This window comes from Anser cygnoides, chromosome 8 (assembly GCF_040182565.1).
Source record: "Anser cygnoides isolate HZ-2024a breed goose chromosome 8, Taihu_goose_T2T_genome, whole genome shotgun sequence".
Classification (NCBI taxonomy): Eukaryota; Metazoa; Chordata; class Aves; order Anseriformes; family Anatidae; genus Anser; species Anser cygnoides.
The window spans coordinates 3,535,182-3,558,623 of record NC_089880.1 but is presented as its reverse complement, the minus strand read 5'-3'; the positions used below and the strand labels follow the sequence as shown (position 1 = coordinate 3,558,623).

Genomic DNA, 23,442 nt, shown 5'->3' with positions numbered 1-23,442 from the left:
TTTTAAAATTTGGCTGCAAAAACAGTAGAAAATTAAGACACTGTACTCTGTAGGAACCATTTTCATGGATTACAAAGAAAAATGGGATAAAAATTTTGGTTTAGCATTAGCACCAATAGTTGACATAAGCTTAACAGGTGAGAGTGATTCTAGCTTTTAAATGTTATATGTTCATTATGATTTTTATACAGAGGTCATTTTACAGTAAAAATGTAAGTTTTTTTAATAAATGTTTGGAAAAAAAATAAGCTTCCTAAGAAAATTTCCTAAATTCATGTGGAAGCAATGAATTTTAAGAATTCAGCAATCCTACTTACCTACAAACTTTTTTCATGGGGGAGAGAGAGGAAGAGGATATTTTAGGTAAGGCTTCTGATTTGGCAGCATAACAACTAGGGTAAGAGATCTACTCAACTTCAGTGTCACAGGCTGCCTTACAATAGGTCTTACACTGTTGTCAGATCAAAAGATTTTATTCCTCAACTATCTAGAAATGTGTGCAAGACATTATCTGTAATACTAACGCTTTTGAAAGTCTTAAGTGAAGTATTTCAGGATAGAGTGGAATGTGGCTTAATGTGATCCCACTCTTATTTGACTGGATGGAAGACTTACAGTTGATTTTGATGGAAATAGGACCACTTTTATCAGTACTGTATTGCAGAATGGGCAAATTTGGGTTTTGGTGTTCTCAAAACTATCTTAGGCCTGTCACAGCAGAGCAGATAGCGATGCTTTTGTGACTTAAGGAGATCCTCAGTGGTGATACCAGGTGGTAGACCAGTTTTGCTTTCTGAGTGTTGCATTTGACCCTCTAGACCAAATCAAGAATTGTTTTTCTAATGACTAAGTCAAGCAAAGAGGGCTTTTAAATCCAAGACAGAAACATATACAAGAAAGCTAAGCTGACAAGACTTGTTTTAAAAAAAATGTGACTTTGCTTTTTCCAGAATCCTAGAATTTTATTTAAAACTAGAGTGACTCTCTGTTTATATTTTCTAGTTATGTGAACTAGAGATAATGTGTTACTACAGCTAGTATCAAAGTGTAAAAGTCTTTTGAACTTGGTAGTTGCTAACTACCAAGTCATATATATATATATATATATTTTTTTTGTTATAGAAGCTTTGTTCATTAATTTTCCTTCTTCCTCATCTTCATATATTCATCCTTCATTAATTCATCTTTCTTATTTCTGATTGCATGCCTCACCAGTATGCTGTGTGTAATGCCACAGATACTATGGATATCTAGGGTACATTGTCCTTTTTAACTAGTTATCACATAATTTTATTTAAGATCTCATACGATAAATAAGCCATTCATTTATATATCCAAACAGTTCCCTTGACTTTTTTGCTTCATTTAAAAACCTTAAGTATTTATTCTTTAAGAAGAAACACAGGATTTATTTTTTGTGGCTTTTTGACATGCATTGATAGTTTGACTTATGATGACCATGTCCCTAATCATATCTCTGCCTACTTATTTTTCATCCTGAACCTTCTCAAAGGTGATATTTAGTTTAGTGTCATACAGCACTATAGATCTGCCAACATCAATAGCATATGGAGTAATATATAATTATTCAACCACAGAGTTTCTAGACGCTATCTGTACCCACAGAAAATCAGAAAATCACTTCAGAAAATCACTTGGCAGTAAGCCTCCAAAACCATTGTTAGTGTTTTGATTTTTCTACTTGAGCTGCTGCTAAAAAAAAAAAAGGGGGGGGGGGGGGGAAGAAACACACCTGGGAGTTTAATTGCTCATTATACTTAAATCTGCAAAGTATTATGGACCAAAACACGCTTTCCTGTGCAAGATGTATATAGATATTAACCTGGATGTTGTACTAAAGTTTCATCACTTTGTAGATGTATTCTTCAGAGTATTCTCTTGCTCAGTTTCATGCATATTGGTGGCCTTTCTCATAGACTGATATTCTTTTAGAGGGTCTAGAGATGTAGTGTGCAACCTGATACTCAGAGCTATGAAGAAGTAGCATGTATAGACCTGTAGCCATGCTTATATTTTGGTCTTTCAGACTTCTGTTCTCTTTTCATTGAGAGGATTGAATCCAACGTAAGTTTTGGATTACTGCAGCTCTAACTGGAAAGCAGTAGGTATAATCAATAGTTGCTTATTCTCCTGTTCAATATGTATGCAGTAAGTGATGATATTGTACTATGAGGTTATCTTCCTTTAGGTGTTTGTATCTGCCTCTGTTTTTGGTCATTTTTTGCCTAATGGCTTTCCAGCTACTGTACCTTGGATGAGAGCTGTTTGGCTTAAAGTAGCTGAGAAAGATAGACGTGATATCGTCCAGAAACAATTGGCAGAAGTGGTAAAAGTAAGTTAATCTTCTTGCCAATTGAATTATTATAACCCCTATTATTTGAGTCTTTAAAGTGTGTTATATTGTTTGTCCTGGATTATCTATTCATTTCCACATTGGGTTTGTTGTTGAGAGGGAATTTTTGTGTAAGACAACATGATCACAGCATTTTCTTTAGAAATGAGCCACCTTTGTTGCCCTTCAACTGACTAACACGGTATGGTCTACATAGACAAAGAATAAATACCAGCTGAACAGAACTTGGTGACTTACTCATTTTAGGAGTTTCTACTTAGAGACCATCAGTTATTTTCTGTTGTAGGTTTAGGGAGGATTTAGTTCTGTTTGATAATATCTTGTGAGCTTTCGATTCTCTGTCATTCTCTACATACTTTATACTACAACATCAAGAGAAATGCGTGATGGTCAGATTTTCCTGAACCTGTGCTGAGATGCTGGTGGCACAGGGCTGTTAATAAATGGGCTTTCCTCTTACAGTGCTTGGAGCTGTATTCCAAATGGTGTTTCCTTTGGTCTGTTTTCCAGGAGGATGTGAGGTTTGATTGTGTTCTTGCACAGATGCTTCAGGTTTAATACGTATAAATCTGGAATTCTTTATTTATTAGTATTGTCAGTTTGGATTTCTTTTGTGTACGTGGTAGGAGCTGAAAGTCAATGATTGCTGATCTGAATACTGGAGTATTTAATTGTAGAACTCCCTTTCTTTCTTGTGTAATCCCTTTGAGTTTTTGAGTAGGATTTTGCCATACAAAGGCCATCTGATTGTAATAAAAAACAAAGCCAAATATTAGATTAGTCATGGGATAAGATTTACTACTACTTAAGACATTTGTCTTTTTAATAAGGGAAAGAAGATTGCAGCGTTCCAAATGTAGGTTTGTTTGTTTTTCCTGCTCAGAAATGCAATGTATTGTTAAAGTATTAAAACTTTATGTTAAAGCATGTATGATTTTATTTAAAAATAACATTAATTGAACAAGCTAAGATATCTTGTTAGGCCATTTAGAAATATATATTTTCTCTCCCATAATGCTCTTACAAGAGCTGGTAATTGAATATAATTATAATAATAAAGAATCAATGCACAAAAGAAATAATAGGTAACGTTTACTGTAACTCTTTCAGATATCAACTTGCAAATTAATTCAAATATTAAAACCTAAAAAGCAATATGACGACATAACAGTTCGTATATTCTGTTTGAAGATACTGCATAAAGAGCCTGACAATGGTGTCTTCATGGTTGTTAGCAATAGTAACCGTTATGGTTGCAACTTGTGTTTCTTTTCAACCCATGTGGAAAAATGATGCCTCCCAGAGGTAAGTTTTGGTACTGGCGAAAGGTGCTGCAAAGAACAGGGGTACCTCAAAGACTCGTGGGTTGGAGGAGCCTCAAGACAATATAAAGTCCTATGGACGATGCAGGTGTTTGGAGAACTCTTGTTTGCTGGTATTTCACACTCACTTTAGACAGATATAAATTTCTGTATTACCCAGCATCTGCTGAATCAATTTTACTGCCTATATGGGAGTAGGAGAAAAACATTGGCACTCTGGAGTAATGGAACTAGTCACACATTTAATAATAAGTAACAGAACATAGGGAAGTTTTATTTCATTTATTGTTGCAAAATCGTTGGCTTCATATTACTTTTAGAAATACTGGCGAGCTCTAATCTGGAAAATATATCAAATCCTTGAGATATCCACAAGCAATTAATCTTTTCAGTTTCTGTTTTAAAAATTGTAGAGCTAATAAAGCTAGGTTTGTTATAACAACACTGCCTGTTTCATTGGAATAGAATTTATAACTTCTATTATCGTAAATACACATTTAGGTTTTTATTCTTGTGTGTGTGTAGTAGCTTTGTTGCCTTGCATACTGATAAAGGAAAATTTTATTTTCCTTAAAAAAAAAAAAAAGGAAGGAAGGGAAAAAAGTGTAAATTCTGTACATTTCATTACGGAACATTTATAAGATGATTTCCATGACAACCATATAATAAGATTCATATTTACTTTGTTTCTGAGTTCTCAATGTCTTTTTAATGACTCCTGTGTAATTAAAACAGAATGCATAATTTGTGAGATTACATAATATAAATCAGTTTTGTTTGCATGATGCTGAATAATGTCAATACATGCACAATATACTGTTTAAAAGCCTTACATGGATTCTTCCATTTGTTGCAGAACTGTGAGAAACTAGAAAATAATTTTGATGACATCAAGCACACGACTCTTAGTGAGCGAGGAGCACTTCGAGAAGCAATGAGGTAAGTCTGGGTCACCATAGCAACAGTCACAGATGTGGTAAAGAAAGAGTCATTCTTCATTATTGGGGGAACAAATGAGTTCATTGCCACCATTCAGCTCTATTCTCTAAGGTATTAATTTGTCAGTGGAGAGGCTTCCCTTGAGGCTGTACTTTGGTTTTGAAGCTGCATAAATGTTAAGCCTGACTGCACAGTAAAAAACGTAAATGTTTAATTTGTTATTTAAAATGCTTAAGGGGTGCCTTGCTTTATATTTATACTAAACTGTGAGTGAATGAAAATATTGTTCATCTAAATTCTGTAAGTGTTAAAGAAATTGTATAATGCTGTTTGAACAAACCTGTGTTTGCTTCTAAATTGGATTTGATTTTTATGTATGTAGTGGCCTGTGTACTCTGATTTTATCACCATATTTACATGATTTTGGTTTCCTTAATGGAATTTTAAAATGTATCATGTATTTCATATATTGTAGAGATGTATATTTTGCTTAATATCCTCTTATCACTTCACGTAATGCTTATTGGAGTGGGGTTAAAAGTAGTCAGTACACGAATCTTTTCCTAACACCATTACTTGCGCTGTAGATTATCTGGGAACAGGACTCCAAAGAAACTCACCAGCTATAGTGCCCGAATAAAGGGAATGATTGGTGTGATAAAAGGAGGTGGATTTAGAGACAGGTTTTCTAAAATAACTTGCTAAATAAATTCAGAAAGAATGGTAATTTTAGGATTATCTTTGTATCAGAAAATTAGAGTAACCTATACTTTGAAAGGTTTTGAAAGACAGTAAGGTGTAATGATGCACACATCACTTCATTTCACTTGCCTAATGTCAAAGTAACTTCTTAAATTTGCATTTGCACAGTAAAAAATAAAAACAACAAAAATATTGAGAAGAATTTGAAAAACTAATGACACACATTTGCTATGATTGTGTTCATAATTCCTTTACATTTATGGATGCGTGTGAATGACTTTATTTGTGTGACTCTGAATGACTTTATGTTCACGATGCTCGTGTCTCATGAACACTGCTATGAATAACTGTTTGTAAAGATGTTTTGCAATGAAATGCAACCTGCCTCTTTTAACGCCTTACTTATTACCTCCAAATTGTACTCTTTCCTTTCTGAAATATTCAGAAAATGATTTCAAATAAAGATTTAGGGAACATTTGGTGTGTGAAACTACTTTTAGTATTTTCAGCAAGCTGGGTTTCAAGTTGCTGGTCTCCTGTAACAACATTCCATGGATGGTTTGCGGCGTTTTGTGCTACATGACTCAGCACAGTTAATCTTTTAAAAACTTGGAAGCTGACAGCTAGTTGGTGATAAACATTCACTAGCAAAGGGATCTTTGGCATTTCAAAGGTCATGTATCTGTTACAAGGGCTGTACAGAAGATTCTTATGATTCTATGCATTGCATACAATAAAAAGCACTCTCCAAACTTATAAATTTGCATCTTGGCCATTTCTGGTAGCATACAAACCATTCTGAGAAATAGTTATTGATTAAGTGTGACAGATACTGTGCAGTGCTGGAATTCTCTTAATTGCAGGCAATGTTATATAGTTATATATATGTAATTATACAGTTCTGTTTTTTTCTTAGATGCTTTTATGGAGGTAAAGAAAATACCTGACTTACTACATTAACACTGTACCATGTTTTTACAGAATACTTGAGTAACACATAAAAGTTGCAAGAGATTAGAGAGTTATATGTGTGTAGTTGCATGTTTGTTTGTGTTTTCAAACATATAAAAATGCATTTATTTTAGGCTGTACAGTTCCGTTCAGCTGCTGCACAGTCACCACATATCCTTGATAGCTGCATTTTTCTATTTGGATCCCAAGATAATTTGCAGCATATTTAATTCTAGCAATACGTCTTTGACAGATGAAAGTTCACTGTTTTCCCGTCACCATAGTGGATGTTGGACCAAGCGTGGGAGGACATAGGTTTTCTGGCATTGGTATTGCGATACCTGCCTCCTTTTTGTTGGGGAAGCATGTGGAGAGGTCTGTACATTGCACAGAGGCACTAAAATCATATGGGCATGAAAGCAAAAACAAAAAATCCTAGTTGGATAGCTAAGTGGATGTATGTGGATCTCAGATGAGCCTTAAGTTGAGTGGGCAGTCTGCCCAAATCCTCTCTGATTTCCCAGAGTAGTACTACTGGTCTGCCAGACGAGAGACACAATGAGCATTTTTCCCCAGTGCTCCTGTTTGGAACTAGACCTTCCGTTTTAACTTTCTCTTTGAGAAAAATGGTCAATTTAATATGGGTTTCAGTATATTTGTAGTCTGTGAATATCACTGTGCTTCACATAAACAAACACTAATAACCAAGAAGGGTCTTGTTCTTTTCCAGCTCTTCAGAAACCAAATGATATTCAAATTAAGGATTACTGGAAAATCATGTTTCTTGTTTATATCTATAAAGTGTGTATGTGGTGTCTGTGTGTGTATGTGCAAAATAAACTTTCTGGAAGGTTTTGAAATGATTATAAAGCATATGAACTTTCTCTAGTTCTACCTTACATATTATTTTAGACCTTGAATGAGATAATGAGATAAGCTAAGATAGTGTTATCATAAGAATTTGGTTTATAGCTGTTTGCATGTAAAATCATAAAGCATTCAATTCATTTCATGTTATTCTTGTTTTGATGATATACTCTAAAAGGTTTATTTATTATATTTTAATGTAACTGTAAAGCTTAAGTAAACAATAAAAATAAATTATTTTTTTGAACAGAGGTTTATGAATGGACAGTGTATTGCTTTACATACCTTGAAAGTATATACTATAATATAATCAGGTGTTTTAGGTAGTTGGCAGAAAAATAGCATAACTTGGCAGAAAAATAGCATCTATATACACCTATAATATCAGGTTACATAAGTAAGAGCATTAAGCTTTTATTAAGCAGGGCTCAATTTGTACTTCATATATTAATCCCTGTAAAAATCTGGATCCTGATCCTAAGTGAAGCTTCATTCTAGAAAATCATAGGAGCTTTTAGATTGGTTTGGTTGCTACATGGAGATATGTGGCATAGGTAACTGTATGCTGACCCTGGTGTCATAGGAGGCTAACCCAGAATGTGGACTGTTGCTGTAACTGTGCCTCTGGGAACGTACAGTAAAGCACTCCCGAGGACTCTTAAAACAAACAACAAACCCTGCCCCCAGTTGCCATAAAGTAAGTTTTAGCAGAAATGTGGAGGAAATCCAAACCCAATCATTTAGTATATATTTAGAGGAAAAGAAGATGTAAATTAAGATTTAAACTAGGTTTAACAAGGTGAAGGACAAATTTCAGAAAACAACACATATCAGCTGGCAGGAAGGGAGGTTTTTTTTCTTTTTTTTTTTTCTCTCCACTGAATGCATTTGTTTGCAGTATGTACAGACATACTGATAAGATCCTCCCAAGCCTCCCCTGCTTGAGGCTAAATGCCCCCAGTGCTCTCAGCCTGCCCTCATGGGGCAGGCGCCCCAGTTCCTTGCTCACCTCAGTGCCCTTTGCAGGACTCACTCCGGTAAGGCCACATCCCTGTCGTGGGGAGCCTGGCTCTGGGCGCAGTGCTCCGGGTGTCTCACCCGTGCTGGGCCGTGGGGAGGGATCACCTCCCTCGGCCTGCTAGCGATGCTCTGCCTGATGCAGCCCAGGGCACTGCTGGCCTTTGCTGCGAGGACACGTTGCTGGCTGGTGGTCAGCTTGTCCTCCGGGACCCCCAGGGCCTTTTCTGCAAAGCTGCTTGCCAGATGGTTGGCCCCTGCCTGTGCTGGTGCCTGGGGTTGTTCCTCCACAGGTGCAGGACTTAATTTATCTCCTTTTCTTTGAACTTCATGAGATTCCTTCTGGCTTATTTCTCCAAGCCTGTTGATGCCCCTCTGAACAGCAGCAGAACCCTTTGGAGTATCAACCGTTCCTCACAATGTTCCAACATCTGCAGACATGCTGAGGGGTTACACCTTCATGACGGGGAACTGAACTATACACATACAGTATTGCATCTGAAATTATGGTCCATTGCTTTTGAGCACTCTACTAATGATATGCTTTAGGCACATGTCTAGCGTAGATTTCATGAACTTGGTGTCAGGCAAATGAAGCCATAGTGGTTAACTTCCTGTGAATCTGGCAATGCGGTTATTTACTTAGTGATGTGGTGGCTTATGGATGTGAGCAATCAGTTAGTAAGACTGGTGAGATGTTTTATACATGAATAGGCCTTACTTGTAGGTAAATACATCTACAGCCTGTCTTCTGAACATTGGCTGAGTTGCGTGAAAACTTTGCAAGTGAAAATTAAAGCTGAATATTTTTTCTATAGACTTCATGTTAATAAAGAAAGATTTAAACATATTTCATATTTCCAAGTGGGAAAAGAGAGAGAGAAAGTTTACTGGTCTGTTTGGATCAGTCTAAAAAGGCACCAAACTTCATTCGGAATTTTCTTTTGCATTCGCAAATTTGCATACTGTTTTGGATAATGTGAACATGGGAGTGAGGCTTCAGCTATGATTTCCAGTTTGATAGAAGCAGGTTTTTTTAATGATACTCACTCTGTTGTCTTGACAACTGTGTAAGTTGGGGTTAGTAATAATCAAGCTGCTTTTAATATGATCTAGACTCAGATGTATTTGACAAACAGTTTCAACGGCTGGGCAAAACCCAAGGAAATTATACTGTAAGAAGTTCCATGACTTCACAAGTGTTTGTGGGTTTGCAGAATTAGAGCAAGAGATTTTAAAAACTGTGGACAGAAGTATGCAGTGCAAACTACAAAGTGTCTAATAACCTGCTTGTTAGGGCTTCAGGTCTGTACTGTGTATGGTAAATATGTCAGTGCTGTGTTTATCTGTACCATTCCTGAAAAATATTTTTTTGGTGGGGGAGAGGAGGAAAAAAAAAACAGAAAAACAAACAAACAAACACTTTTCTGATGCTTCAGTGGACAGGAGCCTGTTTCTGGTTTTGAGCCAATTAGTTTTATAATTTAAGGAAAAAATTGGATAACAGTCAAAAATTTGCTTTTTAGCAAACTGCAGGAGATGTTGTCTGATGTTGGTACTGAAAGAGATTTTGAAAACCACTGTGGCAGATGGCTTACCACAAAGACTCCAAAGATGCCATGCAGTGGGTGCAGTGTCGTACCTTTCAGTGACTAACAGCTACTCATCTGCAAACTGTTAGAGCAGAAAATTGCATTAGAGAATCTTGAGTTCCCTCTATGGGTTCCCCCTTTGTTACTTTTTAAATGGAAGATTTTAAAATATTTCTTGGATTTGTTTTTTTTGCTACCATTAACAATCAGGCAAATGCCCTGGATTGCTACTATCAGGCTTATGAATACCTTTAGTTTCATAAGCTTGTACACTGGAAAAGGCATAGGTTCATCTTGACAAGAAAAAAAAAAGAAAAAAGTGCGGAGATAAATTGAGGAAGCTTGCTGATGGTCTTGTACAGCTTTCTGTAGGTTATTGATATTTGATTTTTTTTATGTTCAAGGGCTGTGAATGATTTAATTAGAAGGTGCCTTATACTATTTTAGATCATAAAAAAAAAACAGTCTGGGACACACTAGCTGGGCATGTTACAGCTTTGTCAAAGGAGCCCAGTGTTTTTGTTCAAGCTGTTGAAGCTCATGCTGTTTTGTCTGTAAGTCATGAATTTAATCTCCACTGTAGCCAACCTACATGGCATAGCACATTCCACATGTGCTTAAGAAACTACTACAGTAACATCAGTTTTGTGTAGAGACAGAAACCAGTTTGCCTTTACCAATACTATTTTAAATATTTGTTCTTGGTTTTTTTTTGAGACATTTATTGAAGTTCTCAAAATCCTCTAAAAATGTGATCTGTCTTCCCTCCTCTCTTGTCTACATCATGTCCTTTTGAAGTCTCTGGGCTTTGTATTGCCATGGGCATCTCTGATGCTATTCTCCTTGGAGTTCAGGATAGAAAGCAAAGCTGGGACCGAGGATAAAATAGTCTTTGTTCAAAAAAGTGCATTATTATGTGGTTTGTGTCTTTGCATTGTTACGTTCATTATGGCCAGATCATAATTGTCTTTTCTGATTATAGTGTGTTTAGAACACTTCAGTTTTACTGAGTATACTGAGTATTAGTAGCTATGCTTACATTTTTTATTTTATTTTATTTTGCTACTTCTCAGGAATCTTGACTTATGCTGTACCATGTGTTGCAGTTCCGGAGATAAGAGTAAATCTCCATTTTCCTAGAAATATTTTGTATATTGGGATGAGAGTGTTTCAGAGATTAAACTAGGTGCAACTGTGCCCCAAGATACTTAACTTTCATCAAAGTTAATCTGCCCTTCCTCTGTAGACTTCTGAACTTGAATCCTGTTTACTTACTTGAGGCTATCTGGGAGAGCAGGAAAAGATTTTCAGTAAAACAAGTAGATTCCAGCTGAACATTAAATTTAAATAGTAAGATCCTAATGTGTTGGATTTTTTTCAATAAATTAGTTGTATAAGAAGTTGTGCAGTACTGTACATTTAGCTATTTGGCTACAAAATTTTGGAGAAACAATTTCCATTCGCGATTCTAAAGAATCAGAGGCTTTACAGGAGAACCTCTTTTATTGGAGTTGCTGTTGAAAAAGTTGGCTGGCAGCCAGTTAAGCCCTGGACCACTTTAGGCACCCCACTACTGAGCCACGTTGCTTGTTTATATGTATATAGCCATTCTAGGGTATATTGTGCTAGTAGAGAGCTTGCCATTTTAGGGATAAATTCCTTGACTGCCAAAATCATGGGCAAGGGCTAGTTAATACTACAGGAGAGGGGAGAATACTGCTGTTCAAGTAGATGCAGATGAAATCCCTGATTTTCCTTCTCTAATACAGGAGCCATTTAACTAGCAGGAACTAGACAGCATAAATGGTTTTGCTCTTTTCAAGTTGAATTAGATATATTTCAGTGAGTGTAAAACTGTACCTCCTTGTATGTCCTGCTTCTGTGATCAATTTTTATTTTTTTATTCTAGTTGGGCATGCTGGATGAGTGAAGACTTTACCCCTAAATTGGAAAGGCCTGAGTAATCTTTCGGTGCTGCTAAACATTTTGTTGTCCAATAGTGTAACAAAGTAATAACACACAAAATGTATTTTTCTTAATATTATAACTGGGAACAGAGCTCTGAAATGTAACTCTCTTAATATTTTCTCTTCCATCATGTTCATTTAATTCTTGATGTAAGACAAGAATTCATTGCTCCTGTACTGAGTGTGTGAAACCACAAGTTGATAATGGTAGCTCAGTGTTTGCAAAATAAAGTGTTGTTCCTGTAGTGTGGTCCAATTACACAATAGTAAAGCAGGGATGTAACACAGCAATGCTGCTTTCCTATTTGTTTCAGTAAGTTTAGCACAGCGGGAGATGTGGCATTCTTCCAAGATAATGCGTCAAGTTTACAGTTGGCTGGAAGTGCAATGGAAGTTATTCTAAGACTTCACATGCTGGCTAATAACTCTGGTTGAATGTGTGAGATAACACCAAATACATTTCATAAGACAACTGTTTCATTGCAAGGATTTTATGTCTTAATTTTGAGACACTATGCTATTCCAGAGATATTTGAACAAGCATCTCTGTAGATGCTGCATTTACAGCATTGCAGTTTTAGTGATTGAGTGTAATTTCTGTATGGGTAGAGCTCACATACATTTTTTCCAGGAACCTGCTGAATTGTATGAAGCCAGAAATAACTTCTCCATTAATTTGGTCAAATGATGTAAATGTGTATCTAATGTTTTTGAGGAAAAATATATCCAAAATAAGAACAACTGTAAAACAGTAACATTTCTTTTTGAAGCTTACAGAGTTAGTAACATGTCAGTAATTTGGCAGGTAGGGAGAAATCAGAGATGGCAAGGCATCTTTTTCAGTAGTGAAACCCAGGGGTTGGATAAGAATATCCAAGAATTTTTTGCTGTTTATGTCAGTTTCATTAATTTTGCCATCACTTTAAAGCCATTCTGCAAAGAAATTTTTAAAATCCAATGTAGTATACAATGTAGTATACATCACTTGTACAGGGTCTGGCAGTAGACCTACCACAGCTCTTTCAAAGGTGTGTTAATATTCTTTTAAAATTTTGAATGAACCTTTCTCAGTAAAATGTACACATTCAAATAGCATGGGAGTAGCTCTATAAACTTCTTGTTATCTCTCAGCATGTTTCAAGTATGAGGTGGAACAACCACTATTTAAGGAGGATTAGAAAATAGTTCATAATTTTGGAGTTCATCTTCAGCATCATTAGCAGTCTTGGTACAGACGTTATGAGTGCATGCTAAAAACAATATTTTTTTTTGTGAACCCCAGATGAAGGACATTATTTAGTTTTCAGCAGGTTATTGAACGCTGTCATAGGTGAAAATACCATCTGTACTGTGCCTGGTTATATTTTGTGATTATAAAGGTAAAATTCCCAATCCTAGGTATTTTGTATCCCCACTACTCATTTCTCAATCTGTCTTCTAAAAAGAATATCTGACATATCAGAAATACTCTCTACGATAGTAAGTTTAGGCTTACAGTAATTGCTGCGAGCTTCTAAAGCTTGCCAAAGATCTTTAGTTACATACATGCACTTTCCTGAAGCATTTCTGTATGCCTTTGGCAGCACTGATCCAGTAAATGGAAGGTTGTTTGTCATTGGCAGCATTTGTCTTTGCAGGAAGTGTGTTTGTTCCAACTGATTGGAGTTGTTTCAGCACTGACACCTGAAGAGTGTAGAAAAGAAAACAAAGAACTGAGAAAATTCACAGAATTTAGAGAAACTAATTTGCCAGTAGGCTTGGCAAATGCTCTTTCAGGCTGAAGTAGTGTCTGGTGTGTGGGGAAAAATGACCACTGATTTAGCAGAGCATCAAGGCTCTGCACAGGGCTAGCAACGCAAAGGTAACTGCAGACAGCTATTAGCAAGACTGGAAGATGGGATCAGTACTAAGAGTATCCTTTAGTAATTCTTACCAGCATTAACAGCACATGCCAATTGTCCGTGTAGCTAGTATAGTGAGTTTGCTGGCTGCAAAAGTATGTTGTGAATGTTGTCTGGGTTTAAGGGTCCTTGTTCATCAGAATTGGCTCACGCAGTGGTGAGTGGAGAAAGAGTGAGAGTTGAGTGGATGAGGGCACGTGCTGATTTGGCAAAGGATATAGGTTGAATTCCTGGGCCTATTGTGGCAACGATCAGAGTGCCTTCCAGATGAATAATTGAGTATAGGGTGGTCAAAATTTTCCTCTCAGCAGTGACATAATTTGGCATAGCATGTGCCAATATTTAATGAAGAATACACACTTGGGACATTCCAAGCTGGCTTTATGCCTCTACAGCTGCTTTTAGAACTCTGAAAGCTTCATTTTGGATTGGGGAAAAAACCAACCAAACAAAAAACAACAATAAAAAACAAACACATTTGAACATCACCTGTCAGGGATTTTGGGGACAGTATCTTGTGGTAGCAGTCACGAAAGGAGGATCAGTCAGAGATAAAGATCAAAACTACAGAGTGACAAAACATGCTTGTCCCTGGATATTCTGGATCAGAGTATCTGCTCGACACCTTGGTTTGCTTTGATGACTGACATTGACACTGAGATACTGCTGCTTTTTCAGTAACAAAACTCCAGCTTAACCACTGAGCCTGCGTATGTAACATGCTGTGATTTTTTCACCTGTTTCCTTATGGACAAACATACAGTGAGAGAATAAGGTGTTACGGTATGAGTTTCTGATGCTATGTAAACAGGCCTGGATTAAAAGCGAGAGAAATATCCGAATTATTGAGTATATTTCTATCTTTCATCCAAATTCTCATACCTACTACTGTACCAAGCAGATTGACTGGAAGGATTAAACTGTATTTTGTTTATTGTTACCAAGCAGTGATAAGTTCCCTCCTTAAATTCCATAATTCAGTGTTTTCCAGAGGTTCAATTGTCATTGCAATGAATTTTCACCAGTAAATTTGTAAGCATTTTCATGCATTGTGTGGCTGGATGTCATCTTTCAGTGTGGAACTCTTTTTGTGGTAGTAGTGCAGCATAATAACATGGAGCATTCAGGAGGTGAAAGGACAGTGTCTTTTAGGTAAAGTTAGAATTATTTGTGAAAACAGAGCCTCTATTATTGTTGTCCTCCTAAATATGTGACTTAGTGCTGTATATTTGCACTTAAATTGTCATTTAGTAATTAATGTGGAAAATGACTAGCAGAAGGAAAAAGAAATGTTCAGCATTTTTATGCTGCTTCCTGGCTGCAGTTAGAACAATGGGTCAGAGGCACTAAATATAATCTGGTAATTTGCTCATTTTATTTTTTTCCTTTTGAATTCTTCCAGTCAATGGATAATGGTCAGTTAATAGAATTAAATCTATTGCTTCATTTTTTCTTTTTTCTTTCATTTTAAAGGAGGGAGAAGGATTTTTCTCATCATCTTCACTGATTGCCAAGTTATTTGTATGTAGAGAGAAGATTCTTTTTGTATAATCAATCTGCTGCTACCCATTTTACTGCCAAGCATTCCTTCTCTATGGTAGCGTAATGTTACCTAGGGAACAGCTTAAAGCTGACACATACAGTGGTGCCACAAATTAATTTCACAGTTATCAGGATATAGGGTGATAACAACAACATGAGCTACTGTGAAATTACCATTGTTCCCATTGAGTTACAGTGTAATTATTACTTTTGTGGCAACTATGCAAATAACTCATGTCACCACTGTAGGATGGGATGTGCTTTCCTTTCTCTGATTCAGTACTTTGTGCTTCAGAGACATCTTTATGTACTATAAACTAGAGCTGTGCTTTGAATTGAAATCTAAATGTGGTTATGGCTTGCAAAACAAAAACAAAACAACAACAACAACAATCACAAAAAAAAAACACAAGCAAGTAAAAAAAACCCTAACACTTAAGAGACAAAACCAAAAAAAAATCCTCTGCTATCTGTCCATTATCAGCTGGAATCATAGCTGCATATGTGTGCTAATTTAACAAAGTAACAATCAAGCTGTTATTTTTCCATTATTTCCAGCATGAAATTGGGAATCTTCCTTCAAGAAGGGAGCTTTGGGATAGTTACTTTTATTAAGGGACAATTTCAGGTTTCATTGCTGCCACTTTATGGCAGCTGTTCGATGGAAGGCGACAGGGAAAGAAATTTGATTACATTATATATTCTTATATCAATAGGCAGAAAAAAAAATACTGTTCCCAATATATAAGAAACAACAATAACGACCTGCAGCTGCTGAAGCTTAATTATGGCAAAAAACAAAGTCATGTTAATGTGGTGAAGTTGGCATGGGTGCTCCTTGTATCACTTAAAACCAGAATTAAGTATGATTTGGGGGACTGCAGGTTAGGGTACATATTTTAAGGAAGGTAAGTTCAGTGATTATTCTTCCTCCTCTTCCTCATTAGATTGGGATTTTCAAAAGGTCCTACAGGGAGTTAAGATGTGCAACTTGCAGTTGTGTATGAATAGCTCACCTTAAACTCCTTTTAAAATTCCCATTTTAAATAAGTGGCTAATGACCAGATTTTCAAAATTGCTGAGAACCCAAGAGCTTTAAATATTTAAATCCTAAGGAGGAAGAAAGAAAACTTTGAGACAAATCATTTAGAAAAATATCATAGATACCATTATATGGGAAGAATAAGCAAATGGCACCTAATTAAATAGGTCTGTAACAAGCAAAAATCTGTATGCATGTGGTAATTCAGAATTATCAAAATTATGAGTGCAAGATAAATTTGAAGGAGAAGATTTTTGATGATGAGTCTTCTTTCTATTTTAGATTTTAATGAAACTTCATTGAAAAATAACCCTAATGGAATGACGAACTTTTTTTTTTAATATCTTATTTTATAGTAAATGAAATTGGAGAAAATGTTTTCTCATTTTAGTTGTAACTTTTCAAAGATTCTTTTGCAGAAAATGTTTCTTTAATTAAATTCAAAGTATTTTTTAAAATTGCAGATAGCTTGAAAGCTGAATCTGTTTCCCAGTTATATTGGGATATTTAGTTATATCGCACCAACAGAAATACAGAACAGCTTGATAAGCTTGTTTGTGAGAATTGACTTGTGGAGGAATAAATATGAACAGTGTTCTGAAGGAACTGTCTGTGTCCATGAGCATTTCTAAAATGTGCATCAGTACTGCATCACCAAGATTTGAGCTGCAGAGACGTTGCAAATTTGTCTGAAATACAACAATTGCACCTTTTCTCTTGCATGAACAAGCTACCTTTTTTTTTTTTTTTGAAGGTGTGAATAGAATAGTAGTGAAGCTAGTGTAGTAGGGATAACATCCAAATGATGACAGAATGTGAAAAAAAAACCATTCTGGGTGTCAGACTTCCAATATATGTTATCAGTGTTTTTTCAAAATAATAATTTTTCTGATGCCATTTCTTTAAAACAAATCAAAAACAGATGAAAACAAAATTACAAAACAATTTGTTGTTCTGCATCAAAATACTTTTTTTTTTTTTTTTTTAACTTGGAATACATAAATTGATAAGAAAAGGTCACTTCCATGAAGTTCCCACTGATCTGTTTTTCCGAATTGCTTTACCTGAAGGAGAAAAGGAGAATCATTTAAGCAGTAGTTGGGGTATTTTCCAGTAGTCTGTTACTTGTACACTCATCTCTAGGAAAGAAGCGTTCCAATTCCTCTTTGTCTTGATTTTTTTTTTCTTTGGGTCAACACAACCTGCCGAGATTTTTCACTGATGTAATACACCAGTACCACATGCATATAAACCCTACAATTGATGGTCGAGGAAGGAAGTAGTCACAAGATAAATAAACCTTATGTTCTGGCTCATTTATTATCCATGTGATGAATAATGGTGAAAAAGTGTATGGTAATTAACGGACTGGCTTCATGGAATGACTCCTGTTTATCATATGTTTGTCGCTCGTTTTAGAGGTTTGCTGACAAGTATATTTATTGCAGTGTGAGGAGGTTGCTAATTAATATGGATATTAGCAAGACTTCATGAGAATACTCTAAAAAAACTGTGTTTTAAATATTCCTTCCTTTTACTCTCCCCTCGTATCACTTCTAGTTATTCAAGAGCCAAGCCAATATTTAATGCCACAGTATTGCTCAGGTACGGTGATGTTTAACCCATGTAAGTTTCATTTGGAAGAAACAGCTTGGTCTGATTAAGTTTATGGAAAATCTGCTGCAATCCTTGCATGCTGTTCTTAAGAGTCAGCCTTGTGGAAGCAAGTCATTAAAGGTTTAGAGCCGCCAGAGGTGCTCATTGTCCCAGTTTTGGAAGGAGTAGGGGGAGGTCAGGGTTGCTGTTGTGGTACTGTGGGGCACTTTCACTGCTGCTAGAAATGAGCAAGAAGCTCAAATGGTTTCTAGAAATCAAATGTTGTCTTTCATACACCTGGTGACCCAAACAAACAGTTTTGCTCGGGTCTATGTGTTGTGTGATGAGAGGTGTGTATTTTTTTAATAAAAGTAAATATAATAAAGCTGTTTTTTGATGAATCTGAAATTGAAATGTATGATAGACTGTTTCATTAATGCATAAATTGAATGCATCTCCAAAACTGATATCGTAAAAGTGCCTGGCAAACTGTACAGTGATGATTAAAAATAATTTGCTTGCAAAATAGAGGAGCCATTACTTAAATTATTTTATTGCTTTTGGTGTCATTTATTTATGGTTTTGTAGGTTTACTGGACTAATAATGATAATTCTGTGCAGCATGTGACATGTCTGTTGTTTTAAAACAGCACGGAAGGCTTGATCTCTTGCTAATTTTCAAGTAGGGGAATAGTTTCAGCTTCTCATTTTTTTCTGATGGGTTTCTAATATCTCCCCTCCCACCTGATGACCAGTTTCAGATACCTTGATGGTGAAACAGGAGGGAAAAGTAGGCTTTTCTTGGGGGGTGGGGGTGGGGGGGATGTTAACCAGTTAAGAAAAACAGCTTCCACATTTAAGATGAAGCACTTTTATTTGGCTCAATTTTGCTAAGGTATTATACTCCTACTTACCTAGTTTTGTTACCTAGTTTTGTTCCCTTTTGTTTCCTCTGCTTTTTTTTTTTTTATATATATATATACCACTACGCATGTAGCTGACCATGACTTCACTAGTTTAGTACAGAACCAAGCTTTGAAACATAGACTTTCCTCCTTCCCTTATGGAGTAGGTGTTGGAAAGGTGGTGACTTTCCAGGCTGATCTTATATCCTTCAGTCCCTGGCTGGCGGGTGAGTTGTCAAAGTGCTCAGTGGAAGCAGATTGAAAGCTAAAGTCCAGATCTGACTGCCAGAGAAGCAGATTAGGACCTGGTTGTTTACAGAGTGTCAATATCTACATAATAGCTGAGCTGTCTCCTGCTGCATAGTCAATGTAAGCCTCTGAACTGAGGTCTGTGAACAGAGCCCTGGAAAGGTCATCCAGCAGGTTCTCATGACTTGTGTCAAACACAGAGGCAACCTAAAGTGCTGTAGCAATATAAGCTGAGCTATATATTATGCGCTGTAAGTACAAATGGCTGTGCATGGTACCTGAATAGTGATATGAGAAGTGAGTACCTTCTTTAGGGGTGTCAAGGGACAGGATATCAAAGGACAAGACACTCGTTATTTTTATATTCTCACAATTGACACCACTTGATGCATTGCGCTCTAACTGTGTCCAGAAGTCAAACGAACCATGTGAGAATGGGAGAGGTCCTTAGTTATGCTTCACTTGATGGAAGGTGAACTTTTAACTTTTTAACTTCCTGTTTGTTGCAGTCTGTGACTCTGAGGGAAACAGATGTGCACTTATGTGAAAAAATCCTTTCTCTTGGGAGCTCCACCTACCAGAAGAGAGAAAAATGACTTTACACAAAATTGTCTGTTTACAAGATTAAAAGCTGTGGTGCACTTGTTTCAGAATAATAAGACTACCATTTCCTTATGTAGGGCCACTGGAAATTAACAATTATGATCTGTGCTTTGAAAAATATAAATAGTTCATCTTCTCCAGGGGAAAATGTATGAATCAGTGCCAAATCTTTCTAAATAAAATAAGGAAACAAAACAAAACAACAAAAACTCCACAACAACAAAAAAAAACCACGAACCTATATCATTTTGGCAAGGTTGGTAATGTTCTGATTCCTGGCTTCAGGGCCAACATATTTTTCTAGGTCTACATAGAAAGATGTTCGTGTCATTTCTGCCTCTCCTGTAAATAAAAAGCTGGATCAGTTCTCCTGTGTTGTCTCTGTAATGAGTTTCAACTGGAGTACTATCCCTCCATGCTTGGCAGCTTAGGCAGCTTTTCAGTGGAGCATTTTCTTGTTTTAGAAGGAAAGATTTTAACCTCTTCCTTGCCCAGGAAGATACAGAAATTGAAACGTCAAATAATGCCTTAAAAATAGAAGGTTTCAAGACTTATGGGCATTGGTATATTTTCTGTTCATCTAGAATCCTCCAAGTTCTGGCTTGTATTGTTTCTTGTTTTGAGGAATCAAGAATATACTTTTTTGTTGTTGTTCTTGATCATAAGACAGGTTCAGGCATCCACTAGGACTAGCATAGGACTGTGAGTTGTTCTCTCACATCAGCTACTTCTACATGACTTTTTAAATTACTTTGCTCGGTAGTCTTTCTCTACAACTGAGCAGAAGATAAGATTTTCTTCATTGAAATACTGAAACCTGCTTTGAAGAGCTTTGTAAATGCTTTGGTCAATTTGCCTATGACCAGCGAAACAAGCTTAAGTGGTAATTTAGGTTTTACTGAAGGGCAATATAGAGCATTGTAAACTTAAGCAATACAAAATAGGTAAAAGATGTCATAGAGCAGAAATGTGATGCCTACCAGCTTTTCTAGAAAATGATACAATTAGGAAATTCTTTGTGAAAAATATCCATTTTTATTGTCCCTGACTTAAATCACTGAAGAGCTTTCTTCATCTTCTTATTTTGAATATCATCAGGTTCTTGTTATTAGATTAATTAAATCTGCACATCAGTGTGCTATTTACAGATGTGAATCCAGCACACATGGAAGAGTCAGCAGAGTGCTGAGCACTTTGGGCAACACCAAGAAAGCTCTTACTTCTTGCACTTAATTTTAAATTAAGCCAAATTCATGTGCTTAAACTTAAACATATGCTTTACTGTATGCATAACATAGGGCCACAGTGCTCTGCAAATATAATGTCTGTACCATATTTAGTATTTATGTTGGTTCATGGAAATGGGCTCAGGTCCTGGAAATGTCGCTGTTGTTTCTTGTGTGATGATGCATTGCCATGTGGCCAGTGCCCTGCCCTGAAACAGCTTGGTTTTCATCTTTTTCTTTTTTTTTTTTTTTTTTTTTAAATACTCAAGGGAACCATCCCGTGTTTCATCCAGAGACTACCTAGTAAGAACACTAATACTCTTGTCACACCATGGATAGTCCTGATCTTGTGCAAGTACATTTCTGTGAGGAATAGGATTAATAATTAATGTATGTTCCCTCTGTGTAAAATAGGATAATCTCTGACAGATGGTAGTTTTTAACAAGAACACTGCAGTAATTCAGATCAGACTAAGCATGTTTTATCCATGCCTCAAACCTAAAAGATGTTCGTACGGTTGTATGTAAAACCTGCATGGCTTTCTTGCATTCTATTTCTAGTTTTAGATCATGGGCGTACAGGAGTTTTGAGCACTGATGGTAGTGGAGTTGTATCAAATTTCATAGCACACAGAAATGATCTGTCTTTAGATGTCAAGTGTGCCTATCATAGGTGAACAACTGTTGGGAGTTTTCATTCCAGTTAGTTTTGCCTAACAGTTTACAACTGATCATTATTAAAAAAAAAGACAAAAAAAAACCAATACTCTGAAACAGTATTTTGTATGAACTTTACTATTATGAGATTATGTAAATATACATTGTTATTGTCTTCCATAGTGCTGTAAAGAAAATGAGATATTTAATCAGTTCTTACTTTTCTTTTTTTTTTTTTTTAATGAGGCATACTCATCTCAGATTTAGAGATAAAATTGGGCACCTGTCAGTGCAGTCTTGTACTGGCGTCCAAGAAGAGATCATCCATCTCTTTCTGGAAGCTGCAAGGATATATTAGTGAATGATGGAGTGGTTGACATGCTATGAGGAAATTGTCCAATAGCAGCATCAGTCTGATGTGCTAGAAGGAAGGCCTGAAGTGCTATAAACATGTTGGATATTTAGATTCTCTCATTGCATGTAACAAACTGTTAAAAAAGGCACGCACTGTGGCATACTGGTGATGGATGGGTGTCATTGTTTAAATGAAGGCTTTGAATAACAAATGTATGTGCAAGTAGCTATTTTCTTCCATTTGTAAAATACTATGCTAACTATTTCTGAGAATGAGTAATGTACTATATATAGCAGCAAAACAGTGGCTAAAAGTGCTTCATATCATGCTAAGTAGAAATAGATACATTTATTGAATGCAGCATCTAGCTTGCATCCTTTGAACTATTCATTTGGACCTTTTTTCCTCTGTAAACCTGATTTTGAAATAGCATACATTTGTTCAACAGGATGTATTTTTCATTTTTTTTTTGAAAAATATACAATATTTTTTCAAAGAAATGGACTGATTATTTAATCAATTATTATATTGAGGTTGTAATTAACATGAGAACACTTTTTTAGATGATCAGCTCTTTCAAAAATACCTAGCAGTTATGAGACTCTGGAGGTGATTATGAAAGCCATTTATGAGTTGCCCTTGTGAGTTCCTAAAGCCTGAGAGCACCTAAAGGCTGCCAGAGCACTTACGCTACTGTACAATTAAAGAGCTTCTCAAGGCTGAACTCCACAGTGGATTTCCAAATTGAGAGTCTTCCTGTTCCCAGTCAATCTTGGTAAACCAAGACAGATGTACAGAAGGAGCTGGTAACTATGTGATGCTGAGTGTTTGGCATATTAAATATGTGAGTTCAAATCTCTGCTATTCTTGACTTAACTGATTAAATTTGTGTCTTTTGCAGTTTAGAGATCAAACATAGGTTGTCTGGTGGTAGTTGCCGTGGGACTATTTTTTTCCACTCTGTCAGATGGAAAAGCAAAGCTTAAACTTATTCCTTCATGAGCAGGTTCATAGTGATAACCTTCGGAGATGTAAAGGCATAACTTTGGTTTGTCTCTGGCCATGTCACATATTTAAGCAACTAAGCTATCTGCAGCTAGCACCTTGATTTTTGAGAATTTTTGTTGCATATCCCTACATACTCTGTCAGTACATTCAACGTGTTCTTTGAGCCTGAGCATCCAACTTGAGTAAAACCACTTCACTGAACAGCTCAAGTTACATTTATTTAGTTTTGGGGGTTGCAAAGCCCAGTTCTTGACTTTGCAGATGAAACAATAGACAGAATCATGAGTATAATACTTGCATTTTGAATCCATGGAAAGAGAAGTAGTGCGTGGCTGATTAGCAGAAAAGATGTAGCAGTCAAAATACAAGCTAATTCTTTGAATAAGCAGTTACAGTGGTAAATGTTATAAGATTTAGAAGGCAGGATGTTCTAAAATCCCTCTCAAGTTTTTGAACTGTGAGAAGGACAAATCTGTTATTACTGTATCTTCAAGATGGCACATAAGGCTGAGCCTGTAATTCAAATTTCTTTCGCTTATTTGAAATTTAAAGAACACTAGTTTCGATTCTGGTGGCAAAGAAATTAGATATGTTGCAATTCTCAAGGTAAGTGTTATCATTCTAGTC

The 23,442-nt window shown here is 36.2% G+C and overlaps 1 protein-coding gene across 3 annotated transcripts in view; it reads left to right on the top strand.

The window, feature by feature from the left end:
• The window catches only part of DPYD (dihydropyrimidine dehydrogenase), a 352,519-nt gene that overhangs the window by 51,069 nt on the left and 278,008 nt on the right, over positions 1–23,442 (top strand). For all 3 annotated transcript variants that reach the window (XM_013186603.3, XM_048067133.2, XM_067001566.1), the window contains one exon: positions 4,553–4,635. In XM_013186603.3, coding sequence (XP_013042057.3) covers positions 4,631–4,635 — 5 coding nt within the window. In that variant the 5' untranslated portion in view covers positions 4,553–4,630. The remainder of the gene's footprint in view (positions 1–4,552; positions 4,636–23,442) is intronic.